Source organism: Dryobates pubescens, chromosome 1 (assembly GCF_014839835.1).
Source record: "Dryobates pubescens isolate bDryPub1 chromosome 1, bDryPub1.pri, whole genome shotgun sequence".
Taxonomy (NCBI): domain Eukaryota; kingdom Metazoa; phylum Chordata; class Aves; order Piciformes; family Picidae; genus Dryobates; species Dryobates pubescens.
This window is the reverse complement of record NC_071612.1, coordinates 61282627-61299168: the sequence shown is the minus strand read 5'-3', so window position 1 is coordinate 61299168 and position 16542 is coordinate 61282627. Positions and strand designations below refer to the sequence as shown.

The 16542-nt window shown below is 40.2% G+C and overlaps 1 protein-coding gene across 1 annotated transcript in view; it reads left to right on the top strand.

The window, feature by feature from the left end:
* IARS1 (isoleucyl-tRNA synthetase 1) overlaps positions 1 to 16542 on the top strand; it is a 109878-nt gene that overhangs the window by 29324 nt on the left and 64012 nt on the right. The window contains exons 11-12 of the mRNA XM_054166720.1: positions 875 to 966; positions 5642 to 5740. Coding sequence (XP_054022695.1) covers positions 875 to 966; positions 5642 to 5740 — 191 coding nt within the window. The remainder of the gene's footprint in view (positions 1 to 874; positions 967 to 5641; positions 5741 to 16542) is intronic.

Sequence of the window (16542 nt, the reverse complement as noted above, 5' to 3'; positions counted from 1 at the left end):
CAGAAAGGGGTGCCCCTCTAGTGCTGTGTGCAAGGACAACAAGTAGTTTTTCAGTTGGTTTCCTGCTGCTACAGTTTGATAGCAAACCACATTCCTGTAAACACAATTTACTTAAAAAAGACTTAAAGATCTTGTACTGCATTTGAAATCAAACAGCTATCAGTTCTAAGGCAAATAAGAGAACACCAGAGGCTACATGCTTAGCTTTTTGCTGATGGGAATCTGAATTTCAGACTCTTGGAAAATATTCTAATGCTGAATTCTTACAACAATCACTTGTCGTGGTGTTTTTTTTTATCCCTTAATGTCATGTTGACACTTCTTCAATAGATTGTCTTTGATTTAACATTCAGCAATTTGATTTATCATTCACTTCCAATTTAGAATGTAAATTCTGGTTAGTTAGTGAGGTATTGTTAAAGATGCTTCAACTTCTGTAGCTGTGTTCACAGCAGAGGAATGTGCTGCAGTGAAGCCTAAATATTAGGCTAAGAAGCACCATGTGACTTCATGCCACAATCAGAAGACTCATTGAAAGATTGAAGTTACTGTTTAATGTTGAGTTGTGCCTTGTATTAGTGCTACAGAAAGTCTGAATTTTGAACCCAGCTGTGTGTGTGCAGAGGGCAAAGAAGGACTGGTGCTGAATACAAAGGTTTGGAGAGCGAGTAGCTTGGTAAATGGAGTGTTACAGTGCCTCTGCAGTAAGTGCATAAATTGTATAGCAGCTTTTGGATTATTTTTTTTGTGTGTGAAAATACTAGATTACCTGTAGCTTTTCTTAATTTGGGTATTAGAGACAACTCCTGTAGTTGTTTACTGAAATAGTGAAATTTGTATTTCAAGGAAAATTTGTTTTGTTCTGTCTTTTTAGGATGCAGATAAGAACATCATTAAAGTGCTGAAAGAGAAAGGCAGACTGGTTCACAGTGGTAGTTTTAAGCACAGCTATCCTTTCTGCTGGAGGTAAGGAGAGAAGGGCATATTGCTCTAAGATTGAGGGTTCTAACTCAGTAGTTCTTCAGGTTTGTTTCTCTTGACCTACTTAAATTTGTTAACAAGATGAACAGGAGTCAAGCTTATTCAATTAGGAGACCTTCAATTCTGGTTTAGTGATCAAGTCAATCAATATTCTTTTGCCATATATCTGGTTAATTTAAATGTAATCCTGGATTTATTTCTTTTTTTTTTTTTTTACTGTGGTGATATCCAGGTGTATTTCTACAGTTTTAATTTCTCATCCTTTAGAGTTACATTTATTAGTTACTAACTACCTCTTGAAGATGGTTATAAGAAGTCTACAAAAGTTTATTTTCTAAGCAGCTAAGTACTGAGTATTAGAAAAGGACATTTTGGTAGCCTTTGAATTGTATATCCCAGAATGTCTTGAAATGCTTGTGTTCAAATTTGCCATGTTTTGGATAAAATAACTATGTTGTAGCTGTTATCATAGTTACCTCTTCTTAACCTTGTAAAATCACTTCTTTGGAGTCTGAGGGAGCCCAGTTGCTTATCATGTCTGTAATGTTGATTAGAAGCAGTTAGCATTTATCTACTGCAGTGGGTAGTACGTGCAAGCCATGAATGTTTTTCTGCTCAGTCATTACTGAATGGAGCTCACAAACAACAGTTCAGTCTCTGATCAGAAACAGCAGTTGACATGTTTATGATATCTGTGGGGACTTCTTAGGAATATTTGTTTTTGTCAACTAGAAATTCCAGATGAGCTCTGGAAAGGCAGGTAGGTGACTCAGCACAGTGGCCTGCCAGGAATCTTCCAGTCTTCCTTGTCAGACTGGGAATTCTGCAGAGGCTGAAGGACTCCTCCATGTGCAAATCTCCATGGGCCTTTGGATATGACAAATACAGGCCAGACAAATTTAATCTAGACATAAAGCTTGTTTTTATTAGTGTCCTCTGTGGTTTTAAATGTATACAATTGGTATGAGACAAAAAAATGTCAGACTTAAAGGAAAATTATCTTTCAGCAGGAATATTGTATTAAACTGTTTCATTACAAGTAAAGACACTTAAAAAAATTAATCTTATTTCATATCTGAAGTGACTTGAACACTTTGAGTCCTGATACTTAGAGCACTTGTACTGAAATAACTGTGATAAAAGCTTTGCTCTTTTCTATCTGTAATGCGACTAGGTGAAGTGTTTTAGCAGTATGCAAGAATAACCTTCACTTACTCCTGAATAGCATGATTGGTTTGTTTCCAACAGCTACCTAGAGGAAGAATGGGAATTACTTTTCCAGTTATGTCCTTGGTGATTGGGGACAGGTTTTTGAAAAATGGCAACTGTGTTTTTGTTATACAGCAGTGCAGATGTACAGCCATGGCCTTCTGAGACACACCAGTCATGTAGAAATGCTGATTCTGTAGAACATACTTAATCCTTCCACTCTGTTGACATTTTTGTTGATTGATGATAAGTTGCAGGCAGCACCTAGCAGCAATTATCTGGTGGGAAGAGCAGAATAATGGTTTCTACTTGAAAAGCTCATTTCACTGCCATCACAAATCAAACCATAATTGGAATATGCTAAAAGTAGGAGAGTAGTTCTTAACTTTGAACAGTCACAAGTTATTTTGAGTAATGTAAGAAAACTTTGAAATCAGGCTCTTCTACTTAATACACTATTGTTCATGCTTTTGCCTGAAACCAGGCAGTTGTTGAATCCTCAGTATGTGGAGATATTTTCCTTCTTCTTAACACTTATTTAGCCAGGGTCCTTCTCTACTTTTCCATGTTACTGTGATTATATAGTAAGTTTTTGTCAACTAAACTTGAAAACCAGAGAGAAGCAGCCAGTAACAAGTTGGTGAGTAGACAGTAGATAGTTTTCAGGGAGAATTCTCATCACTGAAATTGCTGAATATGGAGATCATTGGTCAAAAGTGCTTCGTGCACATGTGATGTCTTGAGTCTCTATATGGTCTAGGTAGCAGTTGAAATAGGAAAGGTAACTAGCATGACAGCTAAGTGTCCATCAGAGCTACTACCTGCCATTCCATTAGGGAGCAATATTGGGAAGCTCTATCACTGGTGTATAGAGAGCTTTTTCTTTTTCAAGGCAGTGAAAGCAAAGCTAAGAAGCATCCTGCATAGCATGTAACTGGTTCTTTAGAAATTGTTTTCAAAATTACATGAGAATGGAATGGGAATAAGATCACAGTAACTTGTGTTAAGCAGCCATGCAGACCAAAGCAAGTATGAGAAAGCTATTGGAAATACGTACTGCCCACAAAGAATGGTCTTTCTAGTCTTTATCTTTTCAAGCCTGAAGATTGCATTTCAGAGAATGCTAATTTTGTGGCACTGCTAGGAAGCATGCAGAGCTCAGGTGCTTTTATTCCTGTGATGCAATTCTATAGGACATATTTATAGGAAGAACAAGGCATTCGGTTGAGACAGGAATGTTTAGGCAGGAATTTTGTGAGCATCAGTCTCTGATTTAAGGTCTGTCTGGGTGACTTCCCTCATCTTTGTATTGGTGGAAAACACTTGTAATGGGTATTTCTCAGCAAAGAATTGAATCTGGTTTCCTCAACCTTCTCACCACTTACGAGAAGCAGATGTGTGTCAGATCTCACTGCTTGGGCAGGTTTTTCACTGTGTTGTTCTCTTCGTGTCTCTTCCTGAGGAACTGTTTTGCAGTAGAGCTAGAAAAAAGGAAATATTTAGGGCAAGTGTGCCATCTCCCTTTTCTTACCACCTTCAGGTAGGTGGAAACAGTGCTCTGTGGGTGCTTTGGAATGGTTATCAAGCATGATAAACTTACTCTGTTAGGTTGAAAGCCTGGGAAATCGTTACAGCTTTATCTGCTTGTCTTTTTCATAGATTCTTTGTCTGAAGCTACTTTTGCACTAAACCTTGTCTTCAGTCAGCCCCATCTGTCAGATGCTAGAGGTTTGGTACCAGTTTATTGTTCCATCATTCTTCTTGCAATATGCTAAGACCATGTGAGAAACTGTTGTTATCGGGTTTTATTCTTCTTGTTTCCAATAACTCAAGATCTTGTATTTAATGCCTTTCACCATTCTTGAGCATATGTGAAACAAGATGCTCAGCGAAACTGAAACACTTCTGGAGTACCTTGTAGCTTGCAGAATACTTTCTTTTTTTACTGTGATCTTGCCACTCTGTGAAGGGTGAACTGAAGTATTCCCTTTTGTAGGCTTCATGACTTCATTTGAGAAGTGGAATGTCCCAGCTTAGTGCACTTGCACTAATTAGCTAGGCCACTACTACATAATTATCACATGGAGCTCTTACCGTTTACTGTATTATAGATACTTAGATATACATATATCTGTATCTTTTAATAGCTTATAGTTAAAAGGAAATGTCTTCTGACATGTAGTATTAAGAGATGCAAGGTGGTGTTCATTATTGGGCTTTATGCAAGGTAAGTTCAGTTTTTGAGGAGTGAGCAACCTTTGTTGTGAGTTTCTCTTCTTGAGTTGGTGAAGCCAACCAAAGGAAGTGCTTCCACTGTAGCAATTTTAATGGACATCGTAACCTCCAGTAGTTTGTGCATTTCAAATGAGAACAGGTAAAATGAATTAAACTTCTAGGATGGATTGTTCATGGTAATGACTGTGTAGGAGAGAACAGCAGTTTCTCAGGGTCTTTGCTTATGTTTTGCATTCCTTACTTCAGCATTCAGTGAAACAAAATTCACATGGGATGGGAGCAGTTGCAGAACTTAGGTTTGCTTAGAATTGGTAACACTAAGTGTACAGACTGATAAATTCCCTGAATTACCTAGGAAAACTTGTATTTCAGCACATTCCATAATACAACTCTTAAGGTCTTGGTAGATTATTCAAGTAATATACATTCTTCCAAAGCATCTAGTGATTAAATAACGGGTAAGAGTCATTACAGGAGAGTTCAGACATTTCAAACCCTTCACATCCAGCCCGTTATTCCAACCTGAAAAGAGACTGAGCCCCAGGGGATGGAACCTGTCTGTAACTATAGAGCTCCCATTCCTTGTGAGTTTTGTTTCATTGAACATTCAAGTAAAGAACATATTATGTCTATAAACTTGTTTTATATGCTTATCTGGATCTCCTTCTTTCCTTCTCCTCCTGGAATAGGATATTTTTCAAGTTAGCCCTGGGTAGTATTATTTTTTATGATTTATTACTATTCTTTTAAATGCAAGTAGTAAAACCATGCCATAATGTTTTTTTCTGGTTCCTCAGACTGGTACAGACGTTAAACAAAGATACAGAATGAGCTTGCATGGAAGACTTAAATATGACTCATTTTAATAGTTACTGAAGTTCACATCATTGTACTATGTAGGAACATAAATTAAAAATCTAAGTACCATTTGATTGTTCTTGCTGTATTCCTTTAAATTGCTGGGTTTGAAGGCTTTACAAAAAAATTAGGTTTAGGGTTTGATTGCAAAACAGTAGCTCACATAAATGTAACTGTTTGTGTAATCTATAAACAAAACCCAACCTTTGTAACCGTCATATTTCAGGAACAATAAATTCAGCCTGTAGAAAGGGAGCTGTGTGCCAAAAGTATGTTTGAAAGAGTACTGCATAAATAAGGTAGCACTGAAAATGTTTTTGTTTGTTTTGCTCCCCTCCCCATCACCTTCCCTCTACAGGTCTGATACTCCGTTGATATACAAAGCTGTGCCAAGCTGGTTTGTAAGAGTGGAGCATATGGTGGAGAAACTGCTGGAATGTAATGCCCAATCCTACTGGTAATGTGTCCTGCACCTGTGTGTCTAGGTTTGGGTGTTTAGGGGTGTGTGTGCCTGTGCTGGAATTCTTACAAAGCTCTGGTTCACTGCTGGTGTGATAACTTTACTTCCTGTTGCCATTGAATCTTCCTGAGGCCATATACTGGACTGAGTCTGGTAACTAGTGTTAAATGGTGTTTTATTTCAGGTTTCACAAATGCACTGCTTAGTAACAGGATAGTTTTCCTGGAGTAACCTCCTGCAGTGCATATCAGCCCACTGCTTGAACAGGTTTGCATGCGATTCCCTTCATAATGTCAAAGAAGGCATTCTTTGCAGGTGTGAAAATCCTAATGAGAAATAGATTTTAAAGTGTGAGTAAAGGTGAATATGCACTAATAATTTACAGTGAATTACATTAGAGGATCATTAAAAATACCTTCCAATCATGTTAGGCAGTCCTGAGAGAAACTGCAAAGGAAAATCAACCTGTGGAAGTGCACAGAAAAAGCCTCCCAAAAGGGTAGGCTTGAGAGAAGTATTTAGGCAGCTGTAGATACATATTGTTCCATATTGCAGCTCAGTTTTAGATAGGCTTTTTCTTTTCATTTACTTATTGTAGAGAGGGTTGATTATTTTTTTTCATAGGTGCATTTGAGGAACAAAACCAAACACTCTGACCCTGACCTATCGTTCCCTGTAACCCCCCAGCCCAGCTCCCTTAGCTTGTGTCCTAGTTGTAAGTAAATTCAGTGTCACAAGTTACAGGAAATTTTCTCCTAATGGCAAAAATGAAGTCTTTATATAGGTAACATGAAAAAATATTGGTGTGAAATTGTTATAAAAACAACAGATACATTTTAGATACTAAATTAGCAGTAAGAAGGAACTCTTGGTGATGGTAGCTGTTCTGGGAGTCAGCCGTGGGTTGATGGTGTGTTGGTGAGAGAAGGGACCATATCTTCTCCACCTCCATAACTTATTTTTCTTCTTCTCATAATTAATTTGTGCCTGGGAAATTGAGACCAGGTGGGGAAAATGTGGAGGTTACACCCTTGTTCAGGTGTACTGCGTACCATTTCAGTTGTTGTCCAGTCTTTCCATACATTGATTACAGGAGAGTTGGAATTCCACCATGATGTGCTTCTGCTCAGCAACTGAAATGATGTTGAAGAGAGCAACTCAGTTTTCAGTGAACAATGACAGCTTATGCTGCATTTTGTTGTGGACAGCAGTTAGCAATTAAATTCTCCATGAGTGGCTTTTGTGTAACTGCTTATGTGGTACAGGCACAGTAAATATTGGAATGTGGGGGAAAAGTTAGTGATCCATGCTTCAGACTGTCCAAAAATGCTGCAGCACTGGCTTGCTAATAAGCACATGCTCAGTCTGGGTATGTAAGAAGATTTTATAGATTAGTAAGTGTTGCTTTCTGTTTTCCATAACAGAACATACTGTGATCCTTCCTTTGGGGAAAAATAAGCTGGAGAGGGGGTGAAAGTGTTTGTTCTTAGCTTTAATTAGCTTTCTCGAGATGCTTTTACTGTTTTGATGACTGACAGTAGACCTGCATACTTAATTTTTCACATGAACATAAGAAAATATAATGATCTTCTTAAGGAAGTGTTTGAATGGTAGAGAGTTTTGCTGTTCAGAAGCAAAGCTTCAAGAAGGAACTACTTCGTGACCTCCGCTCATCCAGGAGGCATTAGTAAGCATTTGAACCCTACTTCATCTGTATATCTGAGTTTTATGTGGTGCTTATTGTAAGTGTTTGAGGAGTGGGGATACAAGTGGAACTGAATGTGAGAGCTGCTTTTGTGGAGCACCTATGACAAAGCACAAATACAGGCTGGGCAAGGAGTGGCTTAAGAGCAGTCTGAGGAGAAGGACTTGAGGCTGTCAGCTGATGGAAAAACTCATCATGAGCCAGCAGTGGTCTCTTGCAGTCCAGAAGACAACCATGTCCTGGGATGCATCAAAAGAAGTGTGACCAGCAGGATGAGGGAGAGGCTTCTCCCCCTCTGCTCTTGTGAGACGCTACCTGGATCACTGTCCAGTTCTGGTGCAGCCAGCATAATAGGGGCTGCTGGAGCAGGTCTAGAGGAGCCCACAAAGATGATCAGAGGGCTGGAGAACCTTCTCTATGGGGACATGCTGCAAGAGTTGGGACTGTGCAGCCTGGAGAAAAGGAGGCTCTGGAGAGACCTTAGAGCAGCCTTCCAGTACCTGAAGGGGGGGACCTACAAGAGAGCCAAGAATGGACTTTTTACAAGGGCATGTAGTGATAGGATGAGGGGCAATGGCTTTGAGCTGGAAGAGGGGAGATTGAGACTGGAGATTAGGAAGAAATTCTTTACAGTGAGAGTGGTGAGACACTGGAACAGGTTGCCTAGGGAGGCTGTGGATGCCCCCTCCCTGGAGGTGCTCAAAGCCAGGTTGAATGAGGCCTTGAGCAACCTGGTCTAGTGGAAGGTGTCCCTGCTCATGGCAGGGGGGTTGAAACTAGATGATCTTCAAGGTCCCTTCCAACCTAAACCATTCTATGAATCTATGAAAGTTGGATGGGAAGACCAAGTGATGGTATTAATTGGCAACATTTAACATGCTCAGAATGAAAGTAACAGTTTGTTCTTTAGGCAGTTCTTGAGTCACCACATAATTCCATAATTGAATATAAAGCTGATTCCTCAGGATTTCCCTCAAAACAGTAAGGGCTTGGAGATTGCAAGAGTCATTTGGTGGAGAATATGGCTCCAAGTTGAGATGTATTATCACTGATTGATTGATTAATAGAAGAATAGAAACACATTTCCAGTATGGGATTTAATCATTACTAGTTGGAATACACGATGGGCTTTTGTTACTGTGGTGGGTTAACACCCTTTTCTGAAAACAAAGCTGGGTGGAGGGCTTGCGGGTACTTTACCCTCCCCTGCAGGGCGTTTTCCCCTAGGAAGCTGAGTCTGTTCCACTCCCCCCTCCCTGCCCAGCTAGGGTATAAAAAGCAGGACGTCATAGCTGTGGGGTCTCCTTTTGGCTCCTGCCTCTGCTGGATGAGAGCTGCTGCATCTGCCCTCCTGCTCCTCAGCCACGTGGCCGGACCTGATCCTTCTCAGCAACTTGAGAGAGTGATTGCCCACTGGAATGGGCTGCCTGAGGAGGTGGTGGGGTCACCGACGCTGGGGGTGTTCAGGGCGAGGCTTGACAGGATGCTTGGTTGTATGGTTTAGTTGATTAGGCGGTGTTGGATGATAGGTTGGACATGATGATCTCGAAGGTCTCTTCCAACCTGGTTAATTCTATTCTATTCTATTCTCCCTGCTGCCTCCACACCTCCTCAGAGAAAGACTGGTTTTGTATTATTCTTTCTTGTCCCCTTCCCATCCATCCTTGTTCCTTGCCCCTTGTGAAACTTTCCTGTTACTGTAGTGTATATATATGTATATATTGTTTAAAGAAAATTCTTCACCTCTCTACTTCCAAGCCGACTCCAGATTATTGTTTAGTGGATTTGCTCCTTCCCCTTTTTCTTTCCCCCCTCTCTGTTTTGGGGGGAGGAGGGGAAGTCGGGGAGAGATTCTCAGCCTTTCCCCTATCTGGGCTTTTAACTCCCAGCTAAGGCTCAAACCACTACAGTTACATAAAGATAGCTTCTAAAACCTAGCTCTTTAAAATAAAGAGGCATTACTTCCCAGTTTTTCTTCATAGATTCTTCACTAATGCCAGTTTTGTTTGGGGTGTAGTTTCTTCAGTTGGTATTGAGAATGCTATTCTTCCATAGGCATTTATTTAAATGGTGGGAACCTCATCCTTCCCAAAACCTCATTTTTTTTTTTTTTGGTTTTGTTTGTTTCTGTTGAAAAGACTTGATCTCTGAAAGTGTTACAGCAGTAATACCTACCTTTTAAAAAAATTATTTTTGGACTCTCTGGGGCTTCACCATGCCCTGGAAATGAGAGAATTTGGGATAAATGCTTTTCAGGCTATATTAACCTTTGTGCAATGAGTTTGACTGCTTTTGCTTTTTTTTTAATTCCTTGTAATGACTGATAGGTATATTGTCCCTTAAGAATAGCTGCACGTTTTATATAGACAGCCTTTTTGATGAAATAGATTAAACAGGGTTGGACAAACTTTGCAACTTGATTGCATTCCTAATTAGGTTTTTAATGAACTAGCCTACTGGTAAAGCCATAGTTATTCACAATTTATTAAAGCCTGCAACTGTATCTTCATTTTTGCAAAATGAGCTCACTGTAGCTCTCAAGAATGCTTTCATGAGTAATGTGGCAGCAGTTTGTGAAATCAGAAACTAATAAAAACCTCATCTTTCTCCCCGCCTTGTTCTGCTCAGAGCAGAAAGTAGCTTGTGCTGGATATTGCTGGAAGTGCAGAACTGGACCAGTATTCCAGTATTTAAGAAACTGTATTTCAGTCTTCAAGCCAGGATCTCTTCTTAACTGTCTACTGGCAAAAGAGGTGATTTGTTCAAAAAACTTTGTTGTTACTTTAAAGAAAGGGGGGTGGGGACCATCTTATATTTCAGGTTCAGACAACCTGCTACCTGAGATAGAGGGGCAAATCCAGCTGCTGTACCATTCAGAGCTGTCAGACCTTGGTTTCCTGTTTCATTGATATGGAGAGTTAGTTGGGTCCCTGGGGTAAGTGGTTTGGATTTTGGCCTTAATTGCTGTAGCTGTCATCTTGTAGAATGACTTGTTGAAAGACCATTTCCTGTGTCACCACAGCCAAGTAGCTTGACCACCCCACCTTTGCCATCATTGGAGGTTTTCAGGAGAAGACTTGATGGGGTGCTTGGTGCCATGGGTTAGTTGTTTAGGTGGTGTTGGATTGGTTGATGGGTTGGACGCGATGATCTTGAAGGTCTCTTCCAACCTGGTTTATTCTATGTTATTCTATTTCACTGTATACTACAGGACTAATTCTTGTCATCAAAGATTAGAGTTGATATTAATTACTCTAAAGAGCAAATGAGTGCAAACTGTTGTAGCTCACATTCCTGGCAGTCTATGTAATTTTTTATACTTGCAGGCTGACAGGAAAGGTTCTGTAGACTGTGTAGTTCATATTGAAATATCAGCTTTGAACTATTTTTAAACTATTTTTTCAAATTATTATCACTATTATTTTCATAACCTCCCTCACTTGTCTATGTCAGTAACTCCTGAAAGCTTTACCTTGAACTGGTGAGTTAGAGACTGTTGGGCAGCTCTGATGTCATTTAACGTAGGATGTGCACCTGGTACATTGGAAGAATGAGCATCAGTGGAGGGAAGGAAGTGATAAAAGACAGTAAAGGACTTCAAAGAAGCCAAATCTTTTGTTCTTGCATCTTTCTGGCATTGAAAAATTCAAGCATTGTAATGAAGAGCTTGATGCATAGGTCCACAGTTGAAGGTATCCTTTCATCATTTTAACTGTTAGTTGTTGATGATACCAGACAGAGCACATCCAACAGGCCTTTTTGCTCGAAGTAGATTTCGTGCCTTACTAAGTGTGGATTTAGCACGTCCTGCTCCTGTATGAGTACTGTAAGACCAAGTGTTTTCACATGCATCAATCACATTAATCTCCTGAGGAGCTTTTGATCTTGGTCTTTCTACTCTTTGACCAGCCACTGCTGTTGCTGAACAGCAGACTGCCTCCCACCTTTCGGAAGGTGCGATCTGATCACAAGCGATGCCTGTCTTGTATCATAAACCTTGAGGCTGGAGGGTTTAGATACATAGAATACATAGAATAAACCAGGTTGGATACATCAGAGGATGGGCTGTAGAACCCATCTGCAAGAGAAAGCTAATATTTATTGTACTAAACTTGTCATTTTTGTGCAGATGAGAAATCTGAGTCTGTAGTGGGGTGACAGAATTATAGCGTAATGAAGGGAAATCAGTTACTGAGTCCCTTCCTTTCCTCCTTTCACTCTTTTTAGGATGCCCCATAAGATTATTTCCAAGTTTGTGAGCATTAATTCAGTACCTGTTATCTGAGAAGTTTCAGGTGTGTGGAGGATTTTTTGTTTCTTTCTTTTCTTAATAGGACCATGCAATTGTAACTGTTCTTTTCAAATCATCGGTCACGCTTCTCTTGCTCAGGAAACATGGACACGCATTAAGTCTCCTCTCCAGCAGGGACTGTGAGGTGTATAGCAACGCGCAGTCACCAGATGGCAGCATTCCCCGGCTTAAAAAGCAAACGAGTGGCACTGCTACAGTAGGAGGTGGAAAAAAATTGCTGCGGGGTGAGCTTTGTGGTTGTCTAATTTAGAGCAGCCTAAGTCAGAAGATTTTATTAGTTGCTGTTATTGGACATAGTTGTGGATTAGAAGTGAATTTTGAGGCTTGTTCCTGTTGATTTTTATTACTTGCCTTCTGCTGTGTCCAGAATTTTGCTGTTTCCTCGTCACCAATAGCAGGTATCTTTCCAGTCCCAATAAATGGTAATCAAAAGCTTGTTTGGTTCAAGTGATACCTTAGTAAATAAAGACTCAAAATATCAGTTCACTAAGCAATTACAGCATGGTGTTCTCAGGCAGCTGGTCGATCTAGCTGTGTGTGCAGTATGTTGAATGTCTGCTACCGTTGCAGGAATGCAAACAGATTAATCTGTATAAATTGCAGTGAATCCTAAGTGGTGGGGCCATGTAAAAGTGCTTTGTAACTACAAATATGAAACTATTCCAAATGAAACTATACAGAAAGAAGAAAAGTGAAAGCTCGTTTTCTTTCTCACTGGCACAGGACAGAGGGATTCCCACCCCCCCCCACTCCCCCCATTGGTAAGAATAAGAATTTTAATAGCCATTAGCAGGGTGTCTGTGTCCTACAAACAGGACTTAATGTGGGTTTTTTCTTTTTTTAAGTGAGCCTTTCCAAAAATTGGCGATTATGGCTTTGTTTAATCTTGCCTTGTCAGGCAGCTGTGTGCCGCTGCTGGCGGGTTCTGATGCAGTCTGCAGCAGCATTGCAGTCTCACGCTAAAGTGTTTGTTGCTATGGGAACCAGGATAAAAGAGTAAAGAAAAGCACTGCTCTATCAGAATGGTTGAAAGCACTATTTATTTAGCAAACGTAAGCTGTGTATTAGCAGAAACTTCTCTTGCGGTAGTGGAGGCACCCCACGCGAGCTGGGGTTGTGTGGTTGTGCACTGCTCTAATAAGCTTTCCTGAACTGAGGAGGACGAGGAGTCTGCTGCAGTGGAAAATCTGCATGCTTTGCCCTCCCTTTTCCCCTTTCCTCCCTCCCACCTCCCCCGATGTTTAATTAGGTCCGCGATATAGATTGACGCTAATTAAAGTGTCAAAAGGGCATGAATAGTTGCTTATTTTTATCTCCTTGAATTAAAAACCATTAAAAATCAATTTGAGGGCATGTTGAAGGAGGCTTGTTATTAGAGTAAATTAACATAATGGAATTTAAGACTGTGTCTTCCCAGAGTTGGTTAATATTTAAGAAGAAAAGCAAATTTAACACCTAAAACAGCCTAAAAAAGCTGTTATCGTATGAATTTAAACATCTTTAGTTAAACAATGTAAGATAATTACTTCATCAGCTTTGGTTTTGCTCCTGTTATTCAACTACCTGTCCTCACAGGCAGAGAAGGGATTCCTCATTTCAGCTATCACTTAGAAAGTTACAAGGGTAGGCCTGGGACCATCCTCTCAGAACTGGCCATTGCAGATGCTGTCTGCTAACTTCCTAATTCACTCTACTTACGATGGTGTTCTGTGTATCAACTTTGTAGTCTAACTCTTGTGGGACTGTTTTTCAAGTAATTCATAAGATAAGAGCTTCCTTCAGTTAGTAATTGAGGTAAATCTTACCCAGTAAATGTTACCAAGTACATAAAGTTGAATTTCAAGGGATGTCAGGAATAAAATTAGCTAATGAGAGGAATGATAAAAAGTGGGAAAGGATTAGTATATCTTTATGTAACATCTTAAACAGATGTAATGGTTAATTGGTGATAAAGCATTTGAGGCTTCTGCTGTGGCGGTATTTGACAGCTGTTTATTTCAGTAGTGATGTTTGTGTTTACAGAGGAGAGGGATGGTACTGCTCTGAGACAGTTCCTGCAGGCTGTGACTTAGCACAAGGTGAGCCAGCTTATGGAGTCATGCAGAGCACATCTGAGCTTGGAAATGGGATAATAAGTTGAATTCAGTATTTGCAATTGTTATGAGTATAAAAAAAAAACCACTTCAGAATATGTGTACAGAAAAGGGAGAGATGTCTTAATCCTTTTCATAAATTTCCCTCTGGATTATGTAATTCAGATTTTTACTTTTTCTCTCTGCTAGAGACAAGAGTCAGAAAACAAATATACTGATATTAATTGATGCTGTTCCGTGGGTATTAACTGGTGAGGAGAAGTAACTGGATTAGCAGCCATGGTAACTTACTGTTTCACACCCATTCATGCTCTGGGACTGGAAATGGTCACTAATTCTTAATTTTTAAATCTATGCCCACTTCACTAGTGTGACTTGGATGCTGAGTAGGCTAATATGTTAGTCTGTAGACTTGGAAGGCAAAGAAAACGCTTTCTAGTGTGATTAAACTAATAAATGTTGTTAAAGGACTGGATTTTGGTTTGTTCTTCATGGGCTGTTTTCAGTTGTCAAATGGAATTTTTTAGACACTAAGAAAACGAGTAGGTGCCAGGAAAGGATGTGGGATTTCACTGAGCAGAGGGCTTAGCAGTACATGAATTTAGCAAAACCCCAGATCTGCTTCAAAAAATAGGAAGGAACTGTCAAAGCTGGGCATACACATTTGGACCAAATTAATAATTTTCATTATCTCTACCTTGTTAAGAGTTTTGCTGTTGTGAGAGGAAGGTAGAAATTGGCATTCAAACAGGCTGAAACTGATGTACTTCTACTACTCAAATTCTGATTCATGATTTGACAAATCAATATTTCTTCCTTTGTGTCATGAAGCTTAGTTCCCTGAACTTTTCAACTGCTGAAATGCCTGTATCCTGAAGTTTATTTAGTTGCAGTATCCTGGGTGCCAAGAAAGCAGAAATAGATATTATCCCACACAGTTCTACAGGCATGAATCAGGAGCTTCATGACCTGCTGAGACAGCAGTCTCCTTAACCTTGCTAAATGTTGTAAAGGAAGTAAGAAATCCTATCCTTGTCATTTTGCAGAGAAATTTGAAGGTCAAAACCAACACAAATTGTAGGCCAGTTGGGAAATAAAAAAAAAAGATGTTTTTAACAGCACAGTTGTAGGAGCTGCTGCAGGATTGTGTTAGGAGTGAGGTTGCTGCTTTCATTTGGCTTGCAACCTCGTGGAACTATTTGATGCTGAAGCTCGACCTTTTCTGAGATCTGAAGTTGTTCAGTGCCATTAGCAGTGGGTTACTCTGCATGGGCTGTGGCACTGTTCACCTTGCTTGTCATAGCCAGCTGCAAATTCAGTGCTCGCCAGCAGAAAAATGAAACTTGTGCTTTCAAGCTGTGGGTAATAAATACCCACCTAGGTACGAAAAGCATCTGTACTGGCACATGGTAAAGTCCTTTTTTCCCCCCTCTATGTTTTTTTGTTATGAAGTACATGGGTGGTTTACTTTTGGAGGTGTTGTTTTTTTTGTTTGTTCAGTTGGTTTTTTTGGCTGCTTTTTTCTTTTTCTTCTTCAGGTCTTTTTAAAGCTTCTAAATATCCATGCTGTGAGGATAGTTTCGAGGTACCGTCAGTGTTTGGCAAATAGTGCAGCCATTAACTTTCAGGGGACTGTCAGCTTTTGGGTTTAAGCAAGAGGTGTTTAATACAGCCCAGCATTTCCTGAAAGCTATCAGTAAAAGCTGAAAGTATCAGTAGTGATTCAGTCACGGAATAGTGGGGGCTGGAAGGGACCTCTAGAGATCATTTAGTCCAGCTGCCTTGCTAAAGCAGGGTCACCCTCAGCAGGTTGCCCAGAATCACAATATCCATCCAGGAGGGGTTGGAATTTCTCCAGAGATGGAGACTCTACAGCCTCTCTGGGCAGTCTGCTCCAGGGCTCCAGCAACTTTACAGCAAAAAAGTTTTTCTTTGTGTTAAGGTGGAACCTCTTGGGTTCCAGTTTGTGCCATTGTTCTGTCACTGGGCACCACCAAAAAGAGTCTAGTCCCATCCTCTTGCCCCCTACCCTTTAGCTATGGATTAGCATTGAGAAGATCCCTCCTCTAGTGTGCTCTCCTCCAGGCTAAACAGCCCCAGGCTTCTCAGCCTTTTGTTCTCACAGAGATGCTTCAGTCTCCTCAGCATCTCTGTAGCCTCCACTGCATTCTCTCCAGTAGTTTCTTGTCTCTCTTGAACTGGCACACCCATAACTGGACCCAGTACTACAGATGCGGCCTCTATTCATGGTTTTATCGTGGTGTTCTCCAAGTCACAATTCTGTCTGGAGAATACAGCTGAAAAAAATTATCTGGGGGAGGCTGTTGGCTGACAAGACTAAACACAGTATGGCCTAGTCACAGGGTGACTGAAATTACTGGATGGGAGAGGAGGGAGCAGGATTCACCAGTGGGTGCTGCCCTCACTCTTAGTTGAATTAATCAAACTTTCTGCAAACGTAAGAAATCATGGAAGAGTAAAAAAAATGCTTTCTTAAATAATAATGTGTACCTGTGGCAGGATGTTGTCTTTAATAAAATTTGACAAGAGAAGTATACCAAGAAAAGATTAAAAAGAAATGGAAAAACCCTACAGAAAAAGTAATCTGGAGTTGGTGTAACATAATGATCAGGTGTTAGCAACAACATTGTTGAGAATACTCTGTTCTGTCTTCCCAGCCTAATTTGTT